Genomic DNA, 13,631 nt, shown 5'->3' on the forward strand with positions numbered 1-13,631 from the left:
AACATGCAGTAATTTGTCCCTATACTGCCTCCCCCTGGTCAGCCGGGGCACCTGATTCAGGTTAAAGGAACTGGTTGGAATAATGTGTTCCTTCCACGTGCTACCTCCTACCGTGGAAACTCCCCCCTGTCAGGTGATAAGAAACGGCCTGCATTGAAGGAAGCTCACTTCGGGGCTCTCCCCAGGTTGGCAGAGGAAGAGTAGCGTCCATGCCAGGGTTACAGCTGAGCTTAGGCAATTCGCTCCACGTGAAAAATCTGGTTAAAAAAAAAAAGAAGAAAACGTCATAATCATAACCGTCTGTCACTGGGTTAATGAACTAGGATCTCCCTATCAATCATAGTTTTAACACCAGAGCGTTTGGATCATGCTGAATTTCCTCTTGTAAATGATTTCCCCAGCGGGCTATTAATTGACACAATCAGCTGGACATTCACAGCCTATAGAGAAATGACTGTATTATCTCCTGTAATTTGACACATTCTCCCCTTTTGAAGCAGAAGTTAAAAGGTGCGACAGAGGAGTTTGAGCATTTCAGAGGTTCCAACCCTGTGCTGGCGTATTTAAAATCAATTGGCATAATACATCTCTGAATATTGAATGGTTTATTTCGATCTATTCAGTTAGACAATTTCAAAACATTATTTTTCTTTTTTAAACACGATCGAAAAGGAATAGGCAGAAGCTTATAGCTTATGTATGCCTATCCTCATTACATAAGAACGTAGAACATGTACTGGGTCTACAAAACAATCAACATTTGGACGAAACATAAAAAACAAAGAATAAGACAACCACAAATATATTTATATATTATTACCTGAGACTTGTTTTATTGAATAACATTAGTTTAATCAACATATATGGTACATATATGGTTTCGCCTGGAAAGGAGCCAGCTGAGGTGGTTCGGGCACCTCCCTAGGGAGGTCCTCGACGCACGTCCCATTGGGAGGAGACCCCGGGGCAGACCAAGGCGCAGTTGGAGGAAACACATCGACTCACTGGCCTTGGAACGTCTCGGAATCCCCCAGGAGGAAGTCACTAATGTTGCTCTGGAGAGGGAAGTCTGGAGCACTCTGGTGGAGCTGTTGCCCCCGCGACCCGACTACGGATAAGCGGTTGAAGATGGATGGATGGATGGATATGGTAGAGTGCTTGAGAGCTTAACATGAAACCAAATGGACACGTATTTTGGTTTCATTTTACGCTCTCAAGAGCGTATTTTGCATTTGGTTACCAACTCTCCATCATTTAGCTGGGGACCACCTGGCTGGAACCCCCTCAAGGACCACTGGTGGTCCCCGGACCACTGGTTGAAAACCACTGCTCTATGGGAAAGATGACTGGGTTCTGGGACGACAGCACCAGAAAATGACTCACTCTGCTATGCTCTACTGCAAGTTGGAACTACTCCCAACTTTCAAAAGTAATAGAAAATACCTCAAAATTGTACTCTCGTACAGTACGTGAGTACATGTACTTAGTTGACACCTGTATTATTTTCTGTGTGCGTCTAAGCTATCGTCTGTAGCCTGTAGGCTTATAGGACACCAAGAACAATGAAATGAACCGTCGACACCTTTTTCTCTTTTTGTGCGCGTACCATCTATGCCTGTAGGCGGCAGAGCGATGGGAAGTGAACCGTCATTTATTGGATTTTGCTCTTTCTTTTTCCTCTCCAGCTGTTTCCTGTCACTGCTGCTGGTGGCCGCCGTGGTGTGGAAGATCAAGCAGACCTGCTGGGCGTCGCGGCGCCGAGAAGTAAGTCCCGCCGCACATCAAACACCCGCCGGGGAGGGAAACCTTATATTATAGGCTATGTTCGTAAGATTGTCACTTTCCCCCACAAAAGCAACCTGTGTCTTCGAATGGATCCAGTGTAGTTTTTTAGTCACAAGCTCTTAATACTTTTGTTTTCATTGGTTCAATATTTTATAAAACCCACAGTAGTAGTAGTAGTAGTATAACGAGTATAACCGAACGAGTAAACTGATCTACAAGCTCACAACGACGCGTCACAACGCTCATGTCGTGAGCCTTGTAGATCGTCCGTTTTCGCTATGTTTGCACAACACTGTTGTGTGATGAATGAAGGCATGCATTTACCAAAATTAAATGTAGTAAATTAACGCCATACTTGTGCATACCACAGTGTCACACAAAAGCACCAAATTAGCAGATCCACAAGCTCACGTTTTTTTTTTTTTGCCGTTTTTGAATTTGAATCCTGAAAAAGCAACAGTTAATTTTGGACATATGAGGTTTCTACCCCGACAGAGACGATGATAAAGTTGAAGTACGGACATACAAGGTTTCCCCCCCCCCCCGACAGCAGCGATACACATCGCCTTGACACCTGATACGCGGGCCGGCCCCCGAAATGGGATATGATATTATGAGCGGATACTTTGGGAGATGGAAACATTACTCATTACTTCGCCTTGGGCCGATAAAGCCAGCCCCTCGACACCGGAGATGTACACAGATCTCAAAGTAATCAATACAATCTGTTCCCCAAATCTCTGATCGCAAAAACGTGATACTAATGCATGTCCTGCTTGGATGCGACCACGTTTTACCTTGACTGCTGCTATACACTTGGAAGGGGGAGTTATGTAGAGAGGATATGTCCATATCTGTAACGCATATCTTCCAAAGAAAGAGACAATTGAAAACGAGACAAGGTAATTTTAGTCACAGAAAAAATAAAAAAAGGGAAAAATAATGCTTTTTTTCTCGAGTTTCATGAGTTATTGCATTACAATTCATGGCTAAGTGAAAACATTTTTCATTATGTTCCAAACTTTGTTTTTGCTTCTGGGGTCTTTTTTTTGTTGTTGTAAAACCGGAACTTGGTTTGGCCCCTCCCCTTTCTTATTCCACTTCCTCCCGGGTGCTTCTGTGTGTATTCCTACTAACAACAACTTTACATGTTTAAGGCAGTGGTGCTGACAGTCTATACATGTTCTATCTCCAGAAGGATAGAATAATTAGAATATGTACAGGTAGATATATGATGAAATGAATGGTAGAAAACAAGAAAAAGAGAGGAGTATTGAAAGATTTATAGAGGGCCAGGAGATTGAAACGATTCACTTCAGTGCATGGCTTCACTGGAGGCGGTTGCCAAGTTTAGGTGAAAGGCAATCATTTCAATCTCCTCAAATCAAACCTCCGTTTTCTGTTGCTGTCACGAGGCCATCCGTAGCTGCAAGTGTCCATTTCAAGTTGAATGTGATTACTTTTTATTGCTTAGTACTTTGAGTATTTGTATTGTTGGATACTTGTGCCTTTCACTCCACTGCATTTCAAAGACAAATATACTTTTGGCTAATAGTAGATTTCTAATTTCAACATTTTTATTTTTATTATTTTGTAACCAATTTTGTAACCAATTTTTCACCCGGTGTCAATTGCCTAAACTGTAATCCTGGGCGCTACTCTCCCTCTGCCAACCTGGGGAGAGCCCCGAACTGAGCTCATGCTTCCTTCAATGCATGAGGAGTGAGCAGGCGGCCGCTTCTCATCACCTGACAGTGAGTGGGGAGTTGGAGGAACACGTTATTCCAACCAGTTCCTTCTTCCCCTCCATCAGTTGCCCCCGGCTCCAGGGGGAGGCAGTATAGAGACCAGGATTACTGCATGTTTTTCTGTGAGGGTACACGGGGAGCACATGCAAACTCCCCACAGAAAGGCCAAACTACATTTCTAGGAAGGGAAAAATACCTTGTGAATTAACCATCTAAGCCCTATTTCAAATAGGGCTTAAAGGTATATTCAGTGATTTGACTTAATTCAAATATCACTTATTTTTTCTTTTTTTCTGCATAATTCTCTCTACTATAGAGTGTGCTGACCATATAAGGAGTTCCTCCCTGTCCCCAGTGAGCCCCTGGGGTCAAAAAACCCTAGTTTCAGTTTTGGTGGCGGGTGGCAAAGCCTTCATCCAATCAGGATGAGAGGGGCCTTCCTCCAATCATGATCGAGTGGGGGCGGGCCTTGGTGCACATGACGTTGGCCTGTTGCACTTCCCCCCACTGTAGAGCGTGCATGTGCACATTTTGTTACCGGGGCGGACTGGGTGGTTTTCCAAATCACCCAAATCACTGAATGCTCCTTTAAAATGTTTTAAAGCAAGTACTTAATTGCATTTAACTCATTTGACAGAACAACTTTCACTTAATAGTGGAGTAATATTTGAGTATATACTGTACTTTGACTCAAAGTACCGGAGCCGAGTGCTCTGTCCGCCTATGATGACCGGCAATCATATCAATAAGAATATGATGGCTCCCGCCAACGCATTTCCCCTTGACATTGATAATCATAAAAGGCCGCTTTTTCTTAATTGATATATGAAAATAAAACATGACTGATAGCTGCTGTGTCACAGAGTCCTGGCCATCCGCAAAATTATAGTTCAATAAAGATTAATGCGTGCAGATGGGACTCTGCATATTAACCCATTTTGGGCGGGAACCCCTCTTGGTGTTAGCATTATGTTATGCTTTAGCTATTGAAAAATAGCAGATCTACAAGCTCATAGCGCGCCACCGAGTGGCGCGCTACGAGCTTGTAGGTCTGCTATTTTTTGAAAAATCGAAGAACGACTGACATAGAAACATAGCTTTTTCAGAAAGCTGTCAGGATGTAGAAGACATTTTTAGAATCTGATCTCAGGTCAGAATGGGTTAACATTCCGCTCACTTGTTCGCCCAGTGCAAATCCCATCATCTGTTTTGTCACCGCCAATCCAGATGCCAGCATGGGAAATGATTACCGTCGTTGTCACACAGAAACCTCCTATCTCCGTAGTTAACCCATTCTGACCTGAGATCAGATTCTAAAAATGATCTTCTACATTCTGAAAAAGCTATGTTTCTATGTCAGTCGAAAATAGCAGACCTACAAGCTCATAGCGCGCTATGAGCTTGTAGATCTGCTATTTTTCAATAGCTAAAGCATAACATAATGCTGACACCAAGAGGGGTTCCCGCCCAGAATGGGTTAATCTTGGGCGTTGTTTGAGTGTAAATGAACGCCCTACTTGATCACACTGCAGCGTCACACTTAAGCATCAAAAGTAGCAGATCCGCAAGCTCGAAAACGTGGTATGGCGCGAAGAGGCGTGTTTCAGGTGTTTCTAGTCCATCTGTTGATGTCGATGCTTTTGACTTTTAATGCTGAAAAGTAGCGGTTTTGGACATGTGAGGTTTTCCACCCGACAGAGACGATAATATAATAATGAATAAATGAATGCAATGTTATCTTTTAACCCATTTTGAGCGGGAACCCCTTTTGGTGGTTACATACATTATGTTATAATTTAGCTATTGAAAAATAGCAGATCTACAAGCTCTTGTAGGTCTTGCTCTTGTAGGTCTGCTATTTTTCAAAAATCGTTAAAATGTGCCTCAAATCTTTCGGAAAATTGTCATGATTTAGAAAACTTTTTTTTTTAAATTTCGACGTCAGGCCTGAATGGGTTAATTTAAAGTGATTGAAAAGGTTTTTTTTTGTTGTTTTTTTATTCAGGGGTGGGGAAAAAAAGAAATGGCTTTGAAGGCCTGGTCGTCCATCCTTTTGTGTTGTTGTTGTTGATGATGATTGAGAAGAGTCGGGTTGAGCTGTGTGTCTGGGCTTTGGTTGATTGATTGGACATGGAGAGAGAAGTCTTCTTTGGAGCCTGATGTGGAGAGGAAAGAGGCCTGGTTTTTATAGGGGTTACTTGTGATGTCGCATTTCTCATCACATGCTTCAATTTTTATAGTGGTTACAATTCAAAACATTTCTACTCTTTCATTACTGCCAATTTCTGTTTGTCCTGTATCCTGTGTTCCTGAGTTTTTCTCTTTGGATTGAATGGAACTGATAAATCCGACCTGGAAATGCATTTACTGTTTAGAGCTGGAGATTGATCTCCGTTAGTTAGAACAAACACCATATGGTAACGATTACTATCATTTAATATTTTAACAGTAGCCTATTTTATTAATCGGAATATAGAGCTGTGTAACACTGAATAATAAATACATCTCTGAGATAGTTCACAATTTTTGAACTTAAGTTGTATGAAAAACTTGCCATTAAAACTCATTCACCGCCACCAGGGGGTGCCAAAAGTCCCAGACCGCCACCATATATATTTTATTTTATTTTATAAAAAGAAATGTTTTACCATGTTAAAAAACACGAAAAACACGTCCTTGGCGCTCCAGGACATATAATATAGTGGTTGCAACTGTATTAATTGATTGCCTGAGTCCCGTGGTGGGAGTTCTGCTCTGGTTTTGGTGAATATTAAGTAGTTCCGGTCATTTTGTGGGGGGCACTGGGGTCACTTATTAAACGTAAATGAATCCACAAAACTAACGTCATTTGTATTGTTGACCTATTTCTAAAATATTAGCGCAACTTTCGTTCAACTTTGACCCCTCTATCACATGGATTTTTGGGCGTAGTGATATGGACACAAAAAACATAGTTCCGTGTGATAGAGGGGTAAAAAATGAACGAAAGTTGCGCTAATATTTTAGAAATAGGTCAACAATACAAATTACGTTAGTTTTGTGGATTAATTTACGTTTAATAGTGACCCCAGTGCACCCCACAAAATGACCGGAACTACTTAATATTTCACCAAAACCAGAGCAGAACTCCCACCACGGGACTCAGGCAATCAATTAATACAGTTGCAACCACTATATTAATTAAACAATTCTGAATTATCCCCTTAAGGCAGAGCTGAGAAAATGACACGGATGCTTTTCCGGTTTTAATGGGTCGACCCTGGCGTCCCTATTTTGGGCCACAACATTATAGTTGGCACATTTCACAAGGTGACAAGGCGTGGATTCTGTGAGGCCACAAAGGGATGAGAAGACGCACAGAGCCTTTTGGTTGTAAATGTCACCCCAGAGGCCACAGCGCTCTGTCTGATGGCTTTGAAGACACCTGTGACGCCGGGCAATGACATTTAGCAATGTCAAAGCAGACGCACGCACGCACGCACACACACACATACACACACACACATATACAGTACACACACGCACACGCCGCGCGCACACATTTGTCGTCTCTGGGCCGTGGAATAAACCTTGTTTTGACCAAAAAATGCCATCTGGGACAAGGAATAGGAAGATACAGGCGATTGAAAGAAATGGATAGAGTGGGTATATGGGCACGACGATCAAAATGGCGCAATCCAGTGTTATTGACACCACCACCAGCTAGCAACCCAATGCTAACGTGAGTAGCATTATTATGACTTGAACAATCAAAAGCACTATAAAAGAGTAATTGCGTACATCTACGGCATTGGCGTTAAGCGCAACATTTATTAATTGACGTAGATCAACGACAATGGCCGTTTTTGTCTTAAGTATACCTGGTATACCGCCCACAGCTGATAATAATGTGAGTGGCTGATTTTAGTGTGTCATTAAAGTGGTGTATTTCGATTGGCCCTTTTGACTCAAAGGCTTTCAGCTTTCAGGAAGAAACCAAAAATACACAGGGAAGACATATTTGCATATTATAACCACACCTGGGGGTCCATTAGACTAGAGTAATGTTAACTCCATAGACGTATAATAGAACAGAAAAAGTACAAAACTATGGCATCCCATCTTTAAAAGGTGGTTTCTGCCAGACAGCAACGGTATCTATGTAATTATTCTCCTGAAGCTAAAGTGTTTGTCCATAGTCTTCGATTTTCTTAACGTATACCCGACATGAGCAAAGTTGAAGGAGCACAATAATATGGCTAATGAGCAATTTCTCCCAACGTCCTTGTGTGGAGCGTACAGCGCTGATGGGCGCACCACTCCACCGCAGCTTTGAAGAGCTCAATCAGCTCTCCATCGATCGCTGTAATAAGATTACACCCCCCTCCCCCCCTGGCACGGACAAATCCACATGTCACCTTGTTTGTTTGTTCCTTTTTACTTTGTTCCAAGTTTTCATCTGGTAAATGACCCTCCAGAGTAAACTATGGATGAGTTTAATAGTGTGCAGTTTGAATAGTGTAGGCCAGTATTTGATGTATTGACTTTTTGTTTTGCAGCTCTTTTCTTTAACCCATTGATACCTGAGGCTGAATCTGGGAACGCCTTCTAGGGCCTGACCTAAGGTTTCTGAAAACCTTCAAAATTTTGATTCATTATTTTTTTAAATAGTTATGTTTTTTCAAAAATAGCAGACCTACAAGTTCATAGCGCGCCACTCGGTGGCGCGCTATGAGCTTGTAGATCTGCTATTTTTCAATAGCTAAATTATAACAATAGCTGATGAGACACAGAGAGCGCCGGCATCAAGGGTAGAACAACGTATAGGTTGCACCAGGCATCAATGGGTTAAACACTTAAACCCGTTTAAACAGAGATAGCAGGGGCGCGGTGGTGCAGTCGGTAGCACTGTCGTCTCACAGCTAGAAGGTCCTGGGTTCGATTCCCCCTGGCGACGCTGTGGGTGCTGGGTGCGTGTTCTCTCCGCCACGCCATCAGCGCCCATACCCTATAGGTGGGGTTGGCTAAAACTGTGTGGAGTTCGCATGTTCTCCTCGTGTCTCCCCACAAAAAACATGTAGTATGGTCTCTATACTGCCTCGTCCTCCATCAGGCGCCCACCTGATGGATCATGGAACTGGTTGGAATAACATGTTCCTTCCACACGCTACGTCCTACTGGGGAAACTCCCCACTGTCAAGTGATAAGAAGCGGCCTGCTCACTCCTCATGCATTGAAGGAAGCATGATTTCGGTTCTGGGCTCTCCACAGGTTGGCAGAGGGAGAGTAGCACCCAGGATTACAGCTTTAGGCAATTGGCACCGGGTGAAAAGTGGGTTACAAAAACCGTGGGATAAAAATCAAATCAAAAACATTGATTAGAACATTGGTTTAGAACAGTGGCTCTAAAAAATAGCAGGTATACTGTATTTTTAAAAAACAAACAAACAAAACAAACAAACAAACAAAAAAAATAAAACACAAATCTTCTGTGGGTACCTGGCACAAAACATTTCCAGATGGGGGTGGCCAAAATTACATAATATCATTTTGGCGACTGTGGCTCAAGAGGTAGAGCAGGTCGTCCAATGATCCATGGGTCGGCGGTTCGAATCCCGGCTCCTCCTGTCTACATGTTGAAGTGTCCTTGGGCAAGACACTGAACCCCAAATTGCTCCCGATGTGCTGGTTGGTACCTTGCATGGCTTCCACGGCAATCGGTGTATGAATGTGTGTGAATGTAATGCAGAATCTATGTAAAGCGCCTTGGATAAAGGAGCTATATAAATGCACCATTTACCATTTACCATTTAGAACTACTGGTTTGGATTCGGCATTTGTTGAATTTGCCATAGGTCTTAATGGGTTAAATGACAATAAATCAGATGGTAAGTTCCGCAAGAAAACAATTATAGCATCTGTGTCCACTGATTGCATCCAGTGTACAAACACTTATGCAGTCATTCAAGAGAAGGTCACTTGCATGACCTTGCAACCTGATTCATTTAGTGCGCTGGTTCTGAACCACTGGTCCGGGGACCACATGTGTTCCTTGAGGGGGTTCCAGGTGGTCCCCAACTAAATGATGGAGAGTTGGTAACCAAATGGCCCCTTATTAGGACTATTGAGAGTGTAAAATGAAACCAAATGGACCCTTAGAATAGTTAAATTAGAGATATTGTTAAACATCTGCTTTACATAATTTTCAAGAGGTCTAGACAATTTGAGAATTAGAATAATTGTTATTCTGTCAACGTTTGCCTGTTATCTCTCCTAATGGTAACCCATCAATACAACATGGAATTGTGGACAAAATCTTATCCAACAGTTTTTGGGTCTGAGAGGCTAAATCTCATCAAATGGTGGTCCGTGGCTCAAATGCCCAATAAGTAATGGTCCTTCATATGAAAAGGGTTGAAAACCACCAATTTAGTGCTTGGGAATGCAAAAAAAAAGTGTGGGACGCCAATTTCATCCAATCAGGGGAGAAGAACTCGTATATATATATATAGGATAATGGGATAAACAATGGAACACTTGAACTGGAACATTGTAAAATTGAAGCTGTGGGGTTCTCTCTCTCCTGACTGGATTAAATCGGTATACTGAACTGAAAATGCATTTTGTATTTTTTTTTAAATAGCTGGAGAGACACTTACCTATACATGATTAAACATTACAAGGTACTGTACGTTTGATTAAATTGAATAGTGACCCCCATCATGTTTCAATATTTAATCAAGTAGATGAAATAACCTAATGCAACATCTCCCTTTCATCTGTCTAAAATACAAATGTGTATTTTAAAAAGAAACTGGCCCCTCGCCTTTTTAAACTGAAAATCAGCCTTGCATTTTAATTTTCACTTCCGTGCTGCACACGGGAGTGGCCTTTGATGTGTTTCTGAAGGTTATTTGCCGAGTCAGAGGCACATAGTTGTCTTTTTTTGATCAAATAGTAGATGACTCATTAATTTAATTTCACTCCTCGGATCTCAAATGAATCCACACCGGCTTTAGAAGGAGTTTACTTGACCGTAGTCAAATAACCAAGTGAAGAAAACTGCACGTTATCTTTGTAGGTTATTCTGCCGATAGTTGACAGCGACTTAAGAAGTTGTGAGCTTAGATCTGCTATTTCTTTGAATAGCCAACGCTAAAATCCACCACATGGGGACTCGAACCACACTTTGAAAACCACTGATTTAGATGCACGAGACAGGTGGGCACGGGAGCCAGACCCCCCCCCCCCTTCCTCTCCCCGCTCCACTGAAGGTGGCATGTTGCTTTAAATGAATCCAGCAGCATGATAAATAACATTCCCGCTATCTGACATTTAGGATGGATGCTGTTGAATTTTGAAGCTTTTTGTGCTAGAAATTACAATAAGCTGCGAGCTGTTTTCCCCCCACCTTCTTTCAGCGAACATGCCAGGCCCTCTTGTCTAGCACCCCTTTTTTGCTTCCTTCCATGAGTAAATAATACATATCCCTTTTTTATAGTTCCCTACAATACTGTAAATACATTAACAAGAGAATGTCAAATAAAAAATATGAGTGAATAAGAAATTCCATAAACAAGAACAACAAACAAACTTTTAAGAATTAGTGACTATAGCAGATCCACAAGCTCCCAAAAGCTTGGCAGTAAATTAGTTGAGTCACAATGTCAAAAGTGTGTGAACCACCGACAGATATATACTGTAAGCTAGACTCTGGCTTATATTCTACAGTATCTGCTCAGAAAGGCTAAATTATCTCACGTTGACCCGTGGTGCTCAATCTATATATCTTCATATTGACACTGTCAGGTGGAAACCTTGTATGTCCAAAACTGTTACTTTTCAGGAAATGGCGGCTCCCATGGATCCAAAATAGTTATTATTTAGTCACAAGCTCTTGTGACTATCCCCTGAGCAAGCTGGCAGGCTCTATGAGCTCAATGGTAAAACGAGGAAGAGGAAAGTTACACAGTGCTGCTTTAACAACTTTCACTTATACTTTCAGAATGTTTTAAATACAAGTGTGAGCTTGTTTTCTGCCAGACAGCAACGATATTTGGAGTAAAAAAAGAAATCAAGGCTTGGGGAAAAGAAAAAGTGTTGAAGAAATCAATGAGCAGATCAATCTCAATTTCAGCCAGGCGTAGTTTGTTGTGCTTTTTTTTTTTTTTCACTGGGTTTGAGCTCCCCTCAGGGAGATTTTGGACTGGAGAGTGATTCTGTACAAAAGCAACAATTACATGGATTTGACCTGAACTTTACCCGCCGCTCGTTCCCGTCTCGTTCCCGTCTCTTATTGGACCAGAGCCAAGACCGCCGCGTAGAATTTGGGGCCATTAAGACCTGAGGCCGATTCTACAAATGCCTTCTAAATCAGTAGTTCTCCAGTTCTGTTGAGCCAGGGAGGGACCCCCTAAATGACACGGAGGCCTATTTGGACTCACCCCCAACTCCCAACTTTTGATGCTTTTGTTGATCACGTAGTAGGGTGTTAAGTTAACCCATTTTGACCTGAGATCAGATTCTAAAAATGTCTTCTAAATCCTGACAGTTTTCTAAAAAAGCTATGTTTCTTCGATTTAAAAAAAATAGCAGACCTACAAGCTCGTAGCGCGCCACTCGGTGGCGCGCTATGAGCTTGTAGATCTGCTATTTTTCAATAGCTAAAGCATAACATGATGCTGACACCAAAAGGGGTTCCCGCCCAAAATGGGTTAAATTATGAAAACAAAAACTTAGATGAGAGGTTTCTGCCCGACGCTGCCGACAGCGACATTGTTAGATGTACATTGACACATTCCGGGTGCTGTATGTACAGGACATCTTCACCTTTCATGGCTCAGTCAGTGCTGCTAATGGTCTCTTCCCTCCTCATATAGAAGGGTTATAATAGCCCTAGAGCTAGTTGCGGGCAGATGGCTGCTTAATAACGTATAGTGCTGTAATTGATGAGAACTTAAATGGTCCGCTCTCTCGCGCTGCATTGGCCCCCGCTGTGTAAATGCACAGCCAGGCTCGTTAATGGAGCTATACCGTTGCTTTTGAAATGGACCGAACTCATTTGTGAGAGCTTACCATTGCTTTTAAATGGACCCGCACTCGCGCAAGTTGACCCTTTAAAGGTGGCCTGGCGTTAGCAGTGCATTTAGACACTGCACTGTGTTTTTACTGAGCACTAAGTGTTCGCACCTGCATCAATCGGATGTGTCTGAAACCACTCTGAACCTCACGATCCTGTTAGGGAAAAAACTGTCAAACATTACTAGTGCTATAAAATGAACCCAAGTGTCAATCCGACTGTCTGTCGTGACTTGTCGTCATCGTTTTTTTGAGTGGTGCAACCACTCCAAGGAACAGCAATGTCCGTGTTAACCTATGTGACTGTTTGTGTGTGACTCATTGACTATGAGTACCAGTAGGGGCGCTGTTGTGCCAGAAACAGAGAGAGAGAGAGATAGTGCTGCACTGTTGCCTGCTAATGAGAGAGAGAGAGGGAGAGGGGAGTTGCACCACTCAGTTCACACAGGTGTGATTTTTCTTTTTCAGTGGGTTGACCAATCGAACTTACTCATGAACATTGACCATAGGGAGCGAGGAAGTAAATGTTTCACTATGTGTGTACGCTATGTATTGGCGTTTGCGCCACACTGTGATGGGGCTGAAACCTTGTGATCGGGCTGAAACCTTGCCCAAATCTGGAGTTATGCTTCATAGATATGCCATAGATGACTATCGTAATGGATGACCGATGTCACGGGATGGTTACATGAAGTCTGAGATCCATGCTGTTCCCATGTTGATTCTGAGATCCACATAATTAAGAAAATACGATTTTTCGAGAAACAACACTTTGTGAGCCTTGCACATGGGCTATTTTCTCTGTTATGATTCCGTTTCAGATAGAGCTAACTACAGTCTTATCAGTGTCTAGTAGCTAAACCAGAAGTGGTTGGTCCATCAGTAAAATAACATGGTCCAGTTTAAAATAAAATCATGCCTCGGATGATTTGCGATCCTCCATCCTTGCGATTATTCGTGAGCTAACGTCCGGTTAAGGCCCGGGGTAATTGTTGCCCCTTAAATTAGTCAAAGTCAAAGTCGTACGATTAGTCACAGACG

At 42.4% G+C, this 13,631-nt stretch overlaps 1 protein-coding gene across 1 annotated transcript in view; it reads left to right on the plus strand.

The window, feature by feature from the left end:
* Positions 1-13,631, plus strand: part of atrnl1b (attractin-like 1b) — a 110,257-nt gene that overhangs the window by 78,720 nt on the left and 17,906 nt on the right. Inside the window, exon 26 of the mRNA XM_079493392.1 lies at positions 1,686-1,764. Within this exon, the coding sequence (XP_079349518.1) occupies positions 1,686-1,764 (79 nt within the window). The remainder of the gene's footprint in view (positions 1-1,685; positions 1,765-13,631) is intronic.

This window comes from Electrona antarctica (assembly GCF_951216825.1).
Source record: "Electrona antarctica genome assembly, chromosome: 22".
NCBI classification, from domain to species: domain Eukaryota; kingdom Metazoa; phylum Chordata; class Actinopteri; order Myctophiformes; family Myctophidae; genus Electrona; species Electrona antarctica.